The 13,037-nt window shown below is 50.8% G+C and overlaps 1 protein-coding gene across 3 annotated transcripts in view; it reads left to right on the top strand.

Annotated features, from left to right (window-relative positions):
* The first annotated feature begins 10,824 nt into the window (after positions 1 to 10,824).
* SUMF1 (sulfatase modifying factor 1) overlaps positions 10,825 to 13,037 on the top strand; it is a 32,561-nt gene continuing 30,348 nt past the window's right edge. For all 3 annotated transcript variants that reach the window (XM_051627615.1, XM_051627614.1, XM_051627616.1), the window contains exon 1: positions 10,825 to 11,034. In XM_051627615.1, the coding sequence (XP_051483575.1) occupies positions 10,837 to 11,034 (198 nt within the window). In that variant the 5' untranslated portion in view covers positions 10,825 to 10,836. The remainder of the gene's footprint in view (positions 11,035 to 13,037) is intronic.

Here is a 13,037-nt window from a genome sequence, read left to right as displayed (position 1 = left end):
ACCCAGGTCTGCAGACTAAAACCCAAGTGCCTGTGACAAGCAGCTGAAGAGGAGGAGCCACCATCAGCACATGATCACCACGTGTGGAGAACCACTGGTGGCCAAGGGACCTACTTTGAGCCCTGCTGATCTAAAAAAACCCAATGGGCTGGGCTCTTTTACAGATGAAGGCTCCAGTTCCCAAACTGACTTGTACATGTTGGCCTCCCAACAGTAATTTTCTAGAATGCAAGTGTGAGTCATTCTTCTGAAGCAAAGGTTCAAACTACTGTACCACCTTATCTCAAAGAGCATTAGCAACAGAATCTATTTAACCCTTGCAGGCAGAGTAGCAGCCAAGGATTGCAGAGTTATTTGAATGATAGGGTAAGTTTTCAATTAACCCTTTAGATTAAGAATCATCAGCCAACTCAGGTTATCTGTGTGTCCATGCATCTCTTCTCAGTGGGAAGCAGTGGGATGCAGACAGGACACATCTGGACTGCAATCCAAACCTTTTTATTTCAGACTTCTTGGCAGATTTCTGAATTTTTTAAGTGGAGAGAATGGGCTAGGGCACAAAAGAAATGTTTGCAAAAGTTTCATACTAAACTGCTACTAAACAATTCCAGATTTTACTTCTTTTAAAGGTACAGCCCTTTGGCAGTAGCCATTTTTGGCTACTAGGATCAGAAATTTCTTACATGCACATGCACAAAGATTACAGTTTTCTGACTGCAGGCATCTAGCATACAGCAGGGCTGAGGAAAGAATGAACTATCTGTGTACACCATTACATCTGGATCCAGCATCCAAGCCCGTTTCCCTATAGTTCAGCATCCAATTGCTCCAAAAGCCAAAACATTATCCAACATCCTAACACAGAAATCAGCCTCATGTAGCATTCGGTTTTCCAGAGCTATTCACCATCCTTTGATAACCTCTTCAGCCAAACCATGGGTGAAGTATGAACACTCAGCTGTCTGCAACACTCCTCAAGGCCTTGGCACCCTGGCACACAAGGATGCAGCTCCATTGCCATAAGCCATACATCAGCAAAGCAACACGTAACTCCATGAACATTTCCAACACATTTTTCTCTCTAGAGGGTTAATTTGCCTAGATCTGAAATGACATTCTATTCTCTATATAACACTGTTCGGAAGGAAAAATAAGTTCTGATCTAAGTTTTGATAGGCTTAAGCAAAACCACAACTATGAAAATGAAACTCAAAAGAAGTTCAGAATTCACAGCTGAATTTTATAGCTTATTACATCTGAACTCATGTGCCTGTAGTCTTCATTTAACCTTTTTTCCCCTCCCCCAAAGGAATTTAGTTCCATAAAACACAATTGCTCTGAAGACTTGGAAATGTACTTTCTTAACAGGTACAGAACAAGCAAGAATAACACACACTTCCTGCAGCTGCCTCTGCCAATCTCCTGAGCTGTTGCAGCACCCTGGAAGGGGAGTTCAGCCTCCCTTCCCCACCACCATCCACCCATGCCAGGATGGAGAACCAGGCAGTAGGTGCCTTAGTGCTTTTGTAGTGCCTGTTGGGAGCAGAAATCGGAAAGAAGTATTGAGCCAGATCAAAGCTCGTGCTGTTTGGCATCCTGCCGCCTGCAGCAGCCTCTGGGAGATGCACAGTGGAAGAGCACAGGAATCATTTGGAATAGCTATGGACACAGATAGGATCCAGCTTAGCAGCCCATGGCGACTGCCTGCTGGCTTGTCAAGTCTTCTCCTCTACAGCCGCCAGTAAAGCAGCACCCATCTGAACCCAGCCCAGGCCCCTGTATGAAACTGCTCCATGGCTTTTAACTCATATTCTGCACTTGCCACACAAGAAAAGCAAAGCAAAGGCTCCAGGCTACTGAAGCAACTAGCGAAGGTGCTATGACAGAAGCTGAAGAAACTAATTTTGAACCTACTGTAAGGCAGATTTTTATGAAACCAGATTAATACCACAGTCACATTGTGACAGAAACATTCCATTTACATAACTTTATAGCAGCACACCATTTTCTACCTCTAAATCCCTCTGGTCTCCATAAGCTGCTTTGGTGAAGCTGCCTTTCCTCACACTCACCCACAGGCGAGTGAGCAGCTCGTCTACCAGCTACTACAGAGCCACTACCCTCATCCCACCTCCCACAGGATCTTGAGATTCCTCATGTCTTTTAAGAAATAATGCTACAACTATCTTACATTTATGGGGTAATAATGTCTCAAAGACTCCCAGCATGCTCTGCATCTTGACACATCAGATACTCCTAAGGAGTACACTATACACTGAAGAATTATCACACACAGCACCACAGGGGAACAGCAGAGTCAACAAAACAACCAGAATGGGTTACACCTGCTCTTCTGACTGCTTCATTGAAAGGCAGGTACAAGACCAAGGCTCCCAATACCTGGCTCCTGTTTTAAGCCTACCTTATGGCACTGAAAAAGATATTTCACCTCAATACTGTCCAGCTCAGCAATTTATCAGGAAACACCACTTGTAGTGAGCTGGGGGCCAGTCACTTCTGTCAAGTAACAAGTGATAGAACAAGAGGAAATGGGCTCAAGTCACACCAGGGAAGGTTTAGATCAGATATTAGGAGAAATTTCTTCACTGAAAGGGTTGTCAGGCACTGGAACAGGCTGCCCAGAAAAGCAGTTGAGTCACCATTCCTGGAGGGATTTAAAAGGCATGTAGATGTGGTGCTTGGGGACATGGTTTTGTAGTAGACTTGGCAGCACTGGGTTAAGGGCTAGACTTGATGATTTGAAAGGTTTTTTCCAACCAAAGCAATTCTATGGTTCTGTGATCTTACAGAAAGGAGCTCCTGCTTCCAGAACAGGCACACCATACCTTTCCCCAGCACAGACATGTGGTACTGGAGGAGCTGGAACCTTGCTTGCACATTGCATCCAAAATCTGTCCCCCTTACAGGTCACTGGCCATCCTCTCACACTGCCACATTCAGCACCGCCTTTACAAGAAGAGTTACTGTAAAACTAGACCAAGACCTCACTCAACAGCAGGACATCATGGCTTGCAAGTCTTGCTCTAAGATGTGATGGCACGTCTGAGCTGCAAGGACCTGAGATTACTTCTTCACTAGAACTTGTTTTTTCCACTTTCTAGCCCACCCCACACCAGCACAGATTTGTTGAAGTGATGTGCCATAAATAAGATGACATTACACCCCTCGTTTATAACCAGGGACCACAGCAGTCACTTTAACCACCCTCCACCTGTTCATCAGCCCCGGTGCACCTCCTCCATCCAGCTGTTCTTAATCAAACCTGCAGCTCCAACAAGGGTCAAAGAAATACACCTTCAGTGTTCTTCACTAGGGCCTCTCCCACCCTCCCAATGGTGGCATTCAGGACTAGCAAACCTTAGAAAAATATACTATTTCCCACAGCTAAGCTCCACCCCACGATTGCAAAGGCAAACTGAAGTTACTCTTGCTGTTTGTTTACTTCCTAATTTATGAACCCCTGTAAGAGGAAACCAGATCACTCCCTATTTCAAGGCTTAATCAACCCTGCAAAACAAGCAGATGGAAAAAAAAAACCTCACCTAAGGGAACACCTTAAACTCGGGGTGGAATAAGGTATTTTAACAACAACAAAAAAGTTATTGACAAACAAAATATGGCTTTAAAGAACACACTGGAAATAATCAACTCAAATAGCTTACTTGACAGCACTCCTGCAACAGCTTGTTTTGAAAAACACTAGAACTGTGTTTTTCATTACCACAATTACTCCCTTTTTTGGTTTACACACACTGCCCACTACACAGTTGCACCTTCTCAAGTCACTGGTTTCTGTAGCAGCCAACTTTCACATTTGTTTCATCAAGTGTCCTGTCACAGCAGAAGTTTTGGCCTGATTGATGCCATCGGTTTTCTCCACTCACATAACAACACCAACTTCGCTGGCCACAACACCATGCAATACTGTTACTGTTTCAGGCACTGACCTTACACAAGCAAAACACTGAGCATTTAGAAACCAGAGTATTTGCTGTGCAAGGAAATTGACTTAGAAACTGGAATATTTGCTGTGCAAGGAAATTGACTTAAAGTAGACATTGTGAAAGTAAACAAACAAAAAACCCAGTGCCTGGTAGCCCGTTAACTTAGCCACAGTGAAACCACTGAGGGAAAGAAATGGATACTGGCTTCACATCACCTCCCACACTCACACAGCTGAACCCCGAGAGGAAAGCAAGTCAGCTGTGGGCCTTTGGACTGGGCTCTGAGTCAGCGAGTCTTTAGGCTCCACAGGTTTGGAAGCCCTGGGATATCAGGCAAATTTCCAAGCACAGGAAAAGAAACTCGAAGGCAAGTAACGAAGTGCACTTAACATTTAAAAAATAAAACACATGTGCAGGTACTAGCCCTCACTAATAAATAAAACAGCTACCACACGTGCATGCTACTCCACACACAACTTTGAGTCACTATATCTTCCTAAGGCAAGAATCTGGATTGCATTAGCCACATTTCCCCCTCCTGACTCGCGATTAGCAGCACCACAACCCAATCCATCTGCAGCTGCACCGCTGCACCGTGTTTGATGCAGTGATTCAAGCCTTCTTCACCTGTTGGAGGTTTTTCCACGCGAATTACTGTGAGCCAGACTGATCCCTCTCGGGGCAACGAGGGGACAGCCTGGCCAGCCCCAAGCCACGGCCACCGCTGCAAGCAGCTGCCCAGCAGAGCCTCCCGGCAGCCGGAGCAACGCAGCGCGGGTCTGTGGAGCAACAGGCACCCGCAGCCCCTCGGCACGGCCAGAGGAGCCACAGGGCGGCCCTCAACACAACCAGAATTAGCAATAACTCAGCTTTAAGCACGAAGACATAAAGCAGCTCAGAATTATGGCACATCCCACGTATACGGGGAACGCACACGTGCCCCCTCCCCCTTGCTTAAGTCCAGTTATTGTAGTCCGGGAAACAGCTAAATATTTGGCCTGCCGGCCCAGTTACCAAGACCCTCCGAAGCATCCACCCGCAGTTGCCCAGCTTTTGACCATTTAAGAATAAGATCGCCCATAGCCAAGTCCCCATCAGCGCTCGCAAGTGTTTACATAACGCCAAACATCCCTCGCAACCCAGCCCCGGCTACGGGAGGAAAAACACAGCGAAAGTTGGAGCGGACACACAGCCCGGCCGCCGAGGCCCCGCTCGCCCCGCGGAGCGCAGGGAGGGTCCCAAGGGGCGACCCCGGCCCGGGGCAGCGCCCGCAGGCGCTGCGGAACCGGGCGGCAGGGCGGAGAGGGCTCTGCCCTGTGCTGCAAGGGCACCCGCAGCCGGGCATCCCCGCCGGGCACAAACCGGGCAGCCGGCCCCGCGCCCGCAGCCCGGGGAAGGGGCTGCCCGGGGCCGGAGCGGGGCAGGGCTCCCCGCCTCCCTTCCCAGCCCCTCAGCCGTCCCTACCTGTCTGCGGCGGGGCGGGCTAGCGGCGGGCGGGCAGCCCCATGCTGGCGGCTCGGCGCGGCGCTGCCCGGGTCCCGTTAGCGGGGAGGAGGGAGGGAGGGAGGGAGGGAGGGAGGCTGCGCCCAGCTCTGCCCGCCGCCGCCTCAGCGGCACCTCCGCACGGCCACTGCGCCCGCCGCGCCTTATATACCCGCGCAGGGCCCGCTGGGTAGCGCAGTCCTGCCGCCGCCGCGCGCCCGCCGGGGGTGGCCCCGCGGGACTACAACTCCCGGCGTGCCCCGCGCGGCGCCCCGCGGGCGGGAGCGGCCCCGGCGCGGGGGTCCCGGGTCCCGGCCTCTCGGGGCGCTCACACCCGCTGCAGCCCCCCGGTCCTCGGGTGTGTTTCCTTCGCGGGGCTCCGCAGAGAGCCGTGACAGCGGCCGCGGGGCGCAGCCGTGCTGCTCGGGCAGCCGGCAGGAGAATCCAGCCGGGAAAGTGTAAATTGACAGGAGCGCGGGTCTCGGCGCGGGTCGGGAAGCGCGAACCGGAGCCGTGACGCTGAGACCCTTGCGCTCGGACACGAGGGGCTGCGGTTCCGCGGGGCTGTTTGCACACACACACGCACACACACACGCCCCGCCAGGTCGTTCCACCTCTGGCAGGTAAGAGCCCCCCCCGGAACGCTCAGCTGCGGGGCGGTGCGGGGGGCGCGGGGGGCCCTGCAGAACGGCTCAGGATGAGTTTCACTGGGTTTGCTCTTTGCTGGGACTCAGCTGCTGCCACTGAAGCCTGTCCGCTGGCTGGGCAGGCACCTTAAGCCAGAATGACCAGCCCTTATTAAAAAGAAAAAGTGGTGTTTCCTTTTACTTATTACCTGACGCACTTACTTGTCCTTAAAAGATGAGGGTGTATCGTCCACGAGCATCCTGCAATCGTTCTGCCCTCTGTAGGGTGCACGTGGCTGTGTTTGGCAGCACAAGGTGCCTCGCGGCAGGGGATCCGATGTTTGCGCGGCAGAGCTGCTGTATCGCTTTAACTGGCTTAAGGTGAAGGAAAAAAAAAAAGCCCTTCCCTCCTCCCCCTTCCACCCGCACCTACCTGCTGCCTTGGGTAACAGCTGGGGACCGGGGTGTAGCTGCAGCTGCCGCGCTCGTGGCTCGTTTCCCCTCCGCAGCCCCGGGCCGCGGCTGCAGAACGGGAGCGAGTCTGAGCAGCCGGGGGTCCCGCTCGACGGAACCTGCCCCTGCAGCGGCTCTTCGCTAAAACACAATGGCAGGGGAGCTGGAATTACAGCCACCAGGTAAGAACGTGCAGAAGTCGAAGTTAGGAACTCAAGTGAAGGTCAGTGAATGGAGTTCTGTGATTTTCATAAGTGGCTGCAATAGTACAAGCCATTACACACCAGAAATCTGGCAGGGTAACGGTGCCTAATGTCATTAGGCAATCCTAATGAATTCTTGTGTAATCAAATCTAATCTCTGGATGAGTTCAGTAGGCTGCCAGTGAATGGCTAGAGCATCTGGTGCCCTTAGGCAATGGCATAAGGACTGTCCCCAGAGCCCGTGGCAAAGAGCTTTGCCCACTCAACACCTTTAGGGTTGTGCTAAAGTTTTTTCTTGAAATCTCTTAATTACCTAGTGCAAAATGAGAGCAGCAGCATGTTAGAAGTGACAAGTAATGTAAGCCATGGTTTGGGGGGATTTCCCACAGACAGAGCATGGGGTTCCCCAGCCACGCCCGACCTGACAGCATGAAGTTGTGTGAATATGGATGCACAGGAGGCAGCAGGGGAGACCTGGGGATGCTCTGCTCTCCCCTAGTCTGCAAATCCTCAGCTCCTGGCTCGAGGAGTTGCATACATCTTCCCATGCCTCTCCTACAGCAGTCGTGTCCTTTGCTTCCTGCTGCTTCTGCAGCCTACCTGTCCCCTGATCTTGCAGCCCCTTCAGAAGGCAGAATATGAGAGGATATAATTTTATTTAATGTACCACATTTGCTTCTGGGCCTGTGTCACTGCAGGGTCTTCAGCCAAAAATACTGAGAAGGCAGCACAAAGAACTTACTAGATTTGAAGGGCTATGGGCAAAGACAAGATGATAACGAAAAGTTCCAACAGTGGAAAATGTTCCCATTTCTCTTAGGGAACTTGCTTTGGGATGCTGCTGCAGGCATAGTGAGTTCATGAGGTTCCTATAATCTTGCAGCTTTAAGAAGAAATTAAATGGTAAAACAGTCTGTGAATGAAAAAAAGTACCATGGAGTGATTCTCTTAAAGCAACCGTTTCCTTGATAAGGTGAACTACATGAAAGATGTTAAGATTAATTTTGGAGTCCCTTTTATTTGATGATGATGATAATAATAATAATAATATTATCTAGTTTTATGCTGCCAAATTTGCAATTAACCGTTGATTACTCTGGACTATCTCAGTCAGAAAGCACTCCAGCCTGCTAGGTGAGTTTCCACATTTTTTGCATCTACTGTTGGTTCAGATGCACAGGCAGCAGCCCTGGAAATAAAATTAGAACTAAAGATATTCCAGGCAGCCACCAGGATTCTGAGGATCAAACTGTCTCGTCTTGCTCGTGGCTGGTCTTCACGATGAGGCAGACGAGCACAAAAGCTTCCTGTCGTCAGAGCTGTCCACACCAGCACTGCAGCCTTAGGAGATGAAAAGAGCTACTAACAATAGGGACAAGTGCTAGGCAACATCTCAGCTTTACTGCTAAGTGCTAAAAAGTCTCTCATTTCTATAGTATTTCAATTATGGTGAAATCAGTGTCTTCATCCTGGTGTACTCAGTGGGAGGAAAGGGAATAATTAAACCCTGAGAGGAAGAGATGAGCTGCCTGAGAACACATAGCTCAGGATCATGAACACGACCGATTCATTGACACCAGCAAAAGTTCTCAGAAGTCTTCAGGGCTACAAACTGGAAGCTCAGAAGCAAACTGTAATTGTAATTATTTCATCTAGTCTCCTGAGAGAATAAAGAACATAAATCTTCCTGGTGGAAGTACAGAAATGGTGCAGAAGAGAATTCTAGGAAAACGAGCAATGAGAAAAAGTGGGCAAGATACACTAGAGAATTGTCCCAGCTCATTGGAAATCAGCTGATTTTCTTGAATCCCATCATGACACTGCCAGGATCCCATGGCTTTAATAAGGGGAAGTTATCCTGGCCAACTGCTCTCAGTTCTAGAAGACTGTGGAATTTGGATGCCTAGTTTTTGCTGTAATTTCAATAAATTGCATTGGAAGATTGGAAGGAGAAAATGAGGTACATTTACTTTGCATTTTCGTGGAGGTTCATTAATTTGTGGAGATTCATTAATGCATGGGGCTACTGCTTCAGCATAACAGGAATGTTTGCATTTTCTGACCCTGAAGCAGCAAGGGTTGATCTTATAATTAAATTTGTATTCATTTGTTTTCCTGCATTCTGTTGCTTTTCTGAGTACATCTAAGGGCAAAAGGGACTAATGATGGATAATGGAAATGCCTGCTTGTGAAGACTGCCAGCACTGTCATTTTACACACAGTAAAATTTGAGTAGTTTTCCTTTCCAGTACTGAGGAAAAAAACCAACAACAAAAAATCACCCCAACCCCTCCTTCACTATGGTCATGCTTCTTTTTGCTTCACAGTCCTAATCTGTGTAGAGAAAAAATATTTTAAATATTTTTAATTAATATCCCACAGAATGAGTACAGATCTCTTTCAGCACAGAGGAGGATCCAGAAGATCCAATCTGCTGACAGCTCCCACACAAAGTAAAGACTTACATGACAGAGCACCAAAATCCTCACAACTACAGTGATCTGTAGGAAAAAGGAAGGAGAAGAAGAGCATTACCAGTTCCCTGATGTGGAAGGCACTGACAGTTCTGGGTTGAGACCACTGATCACCATCTGCCTTGGGCTCGGTACCTTGGCTGTGCAATGAGTACACAGGAATAAAAACCAGTGCACCCTTTCTGCCTGGGAATGGGGGCAGGACTTTGGATTTATGGCACACAGGAAAGCAGGCATCTGCACCTGCTACTCGCCCAGCTCCTTAGCAGGGGGACAGTGAGTGGGAAGAGCCTTTGCTCTGATCACAAAGTCCCAGCCAGCCAAGCTGGCACAGAGTGGGGTAGTAATTTGCTTCTTGCTACTAACAGCAAATTGCCACCTCTCCCGAGAGCAAAGTAGGAGGCCATTGTGCCTTTATAAAGTACGTTTCCATTCCTGACCTATTTGGCGAGCACACTAGTGTGTTGCCATTCACCTGGCTTGTGGCAAGCTGCTTCTCAGTCACCTGCATTGAGAACTCCTGTAAAAAAACCCAAACCTGCAGTAACAGGATGTGATGTTCACTTGGAAAGAAAAGCAGGTTTATTTTCTCCTCCCTCCACGGTGATGCTTTTTGCCATAAAGACCGGCTGTGTCATACTTGGTAAAATCCATTTTTAAGTGTGAAGAATTGAAATCCTGGGACAGAGAGACAAACAAAAGTGTCCAAGGAATTTACCATTTCTCTGTTTTTTCCTAAGTCCTTATTCTGAAATGATGCTGAGTTGCACCATCCCCTGTTAACAGAGAAGATGAGGGTCTCTTAGGAGGAAGGCAGGTACTCTTACATCACAAGTTGCTATTGATCACAAAGGTGTGAGCACTTACTTTTTGGACCTCAGACCTGCAGCTTGTGCCAGTCTCTGACATTAATGCTATCTACGTGCTCCTGGCTGCCCTTCCGCTGCAGCTTGGCTGCTGCAACTTGCTGCAAACGAGGGAAAGCAGGAGCATAGAAGACATGAACGCTGGTGGCCTCAGCCAGACCAGGACACGCCATCCTTGGCACAAGCTTCCAGCAGGGATTTCCAGGAGTTTACGAAAGGGGCAGTCCTAACTCCTGAGCAATACCTACACAGTTTGACCTTCCCCTTACTTTGAATACTGCTGAGTAACAGTTGGTCAACCACAGTGACCCCTCGTTGCAGTTTTGGGCATCTCAAAGTGAGCAGACTTACAGGCAGTGTCTGTATTTCCATTTTTTTTTTTTTTTCTCCTGTGTAGGGGAAATGAGCAGCTACCCGTGTTGTGCCGGGGGACGGCAGGGATGGGCCGCTTGGAAACGATTTTTGGGAGCACGGATCCGTCTGGGATCCGTGCCACACACGTTTTGTTCCTCAAGGATGTTGATGGCAACAGGTGCTGGGCACGCACCTTGGGCAAACCCGAGTGCCCGGTGGGTGCTGTGCTCGGCGGCTGTCCCGGTGGGTGTCCCGGTGGGTGTCCCGGCGGGTGTCCCGGTGGGTGTCCCGGTGTCCCGGCCCCTCCCCCGGGGGCGGGAACCGCGCCCCCCCCCCCGCCCCAAACGCGGCGCTGCCCCTTTAAGGCGCCGCGCCTCACGTGACCGCGGGCGGCACGTGGGGGCCCCGCCAAGATGGCTGCGCCCGCAGCGCCCCGGGCCCTGCTCTGCCGCCTCCTCCTCCTCCTGCCGCTGCTGGCGGGGCCCGCCCGAGCGGCGGCTCCCGGCGGGGCCTGCGGCTGCGGCGCTGGCCGGGGCAGTGGGGCCGGGCGGGAGGCAGCGGCGCGGCGCTACTCGGCGGCGGGCGGCGGGCGCAGCGCCGGGCACAGGCCGGTGAGCGGCGGCGGGGCGCGCCTGGGTGCGGGGCGTCCCGCGTCCCGTCCTGTCCCCCCAGGGCGGTTCCCGCCGCTCCCCGGGGGGGCTGGGAGCGCTGCGGGCCCCGCGGAGCCGGGGGTTGAACGGGAGAGCCCCGAGCGGGGCGGGCGCGGAGCGGGAGCTCGGGCTGAAGCCGCCCCGGGCCCGCGGGTGCGGGTGGGCAGGGCAGGGCCCGGGCTGCGCTCCTGCTCCCGGGCGCCGCTGGGTGCAGAGGGGCCGGGGCGGAGCTGAGGTGTGACCAGCTCCTCTGAGGGTTTCTCTGGGCTGCTTGTCCCGGCACTCTCCCCGTGCCCGCAGCACGGACGCGTGTGCCGGAGGACCCGCCCGGGTGCCGAGCCCATCCCGAGGACGGGGCGGTTCTGCCGCTGTTGTCTCTTACTTGGTGAATGCCGGGTCTGCTGTGGCCCTGGGTCCCCCCACCCGTCCCTCTGAAGTCTGTGTGGAATTGAGATGCCAGCAAGCGGTGTGTGCTGCAGCAAAGGCAGCTTTTCTGTATCTAGACATCCTTCCAGCTTCTCTTCAAGGGAGAGTCTCTTGATTTGCTGCTTATTTTCTGTTGCTGCTGCTGATCTTCTGAAAGACCCTGCCCAGAGCTGAGTGTGCCTTCTGATGGAGGCAGTGCTGGAAGCCAGCTGATGTGCTGCTTTGGTCCCCACTGTGAAGTGATGTTGAGATTTATTTTTTATATCTATAATTGGGGAGCACACGCTTGGCTGGGTGAGGTATTTGCACTTGTCAGAAGTGGGATTGCTGCCCCATTTCATGGAAGGTGCTGGTAGATTTTGGCAGGCAAATTGACATCACAGCAGACTTGCATCTTGGTTTTGTGCTGTGTGGCTTGCAAACAATAAAAACATGAGGGGTTGCCTGTCTGATTGCCTCCTGGTGTTGTGACACTGGAAGCTGTGTGACACAGGCAGTGCAGACCCTTAGCAGGTAAAGGGCAGGATGCACAGTGGTAATTATGGCTTTCCTGGTGCAGGCTGCAGATAAGAAAATTGAGAATATTTAGAGTACGAATTAAATAATCCCTGTTGTGGTTGGGCTCTGTCACTAACATACTTCCATGTAATAAATATGGACACTTCTCTATGGGTCACTTTAGGGTGAAAAAATCATGTGACTTGTACTTAATGCAGGGCAGCTGGCAACTCTAACAAAAGATAATGAAAATTAATTGCTGCTGGCTTCTGAGCTATGTCCACAGCATAACTTGGTTATGCTTAGCTAGAATAGAAAATGTATTTATCAGAAGGAAAGTGAGGGGAAAATTGGCTTCTGCCTTAACCACAGCTGAGGTGAATTATTTCCACTACATCTTTAGAAATTGGGAGCTTAGTACTTCAGTGGGTCTGCTCTACATTATCATAATACTTTAACTTCAGGATAATCACAGCCAAATGCCTTCCTTGTTGCTGAAGCTGAGCTTTGAGGACAATGAACTTCATGCACCAGTTAGGTGCTTTTGTGGAAATACAGGCAACTTTTATTGCACGCTCTCTTACAGTAGAACCCCCTAGCACAGTAAATGACACATTTGTCAGCCTCTGCTGCTGGGTTTCTGCCTCCAGAGTTTAACTTTCATATCTATTAGAGATTAGTCCCTCAATCCCTCAGCTGTATTTTAAAGCTGGATGTCAGTCCTGCTTGATTAACATCACAGATGTGATTTCTGTATGTGATGTGTATGTCGGAATCAGTTCTTCACTCGGGGGTGTTTTCCACTGCTCTCAGCTGAAGAACACTGTCAGGTGCCTGTGGTGTGATCACAAAGCTGGCTTGCAGCTGAAGGTCCTGTTTCCAAACAGGAGGTGGAGCTGTGAAATGAGCCTTGGTGTGGGGAGGGATAATCCTCTGGAATCAACAGTTGGTATCACTTGGACACCACGTCAGTGGGCATGCCAGAAGTCTCACCTGTCACTGCTGCAAGAGCAGCAGGTTGATAGGGAGCCCTGGGCTGT

This window comes from Apus apus, chromosome 9, assembly GCF_020740795.1.
Source record: "Apus apus isolate bApuApu2 chromosome 9, bApuApu2.pri.cur, whole genome shotgun sequence".
In the NCBI taxonomy this organism is placed as follows: Eukaryota; Metazoa; Chordata; class Aves; order Apodiformes; family Apodidae; genus Apus; species Apus apus.
The sequence above is the reverse complement of the archived record's forward strand: the minus strand, read 5'-3'. Positions and strand labels throughout refer to the sequence as shown.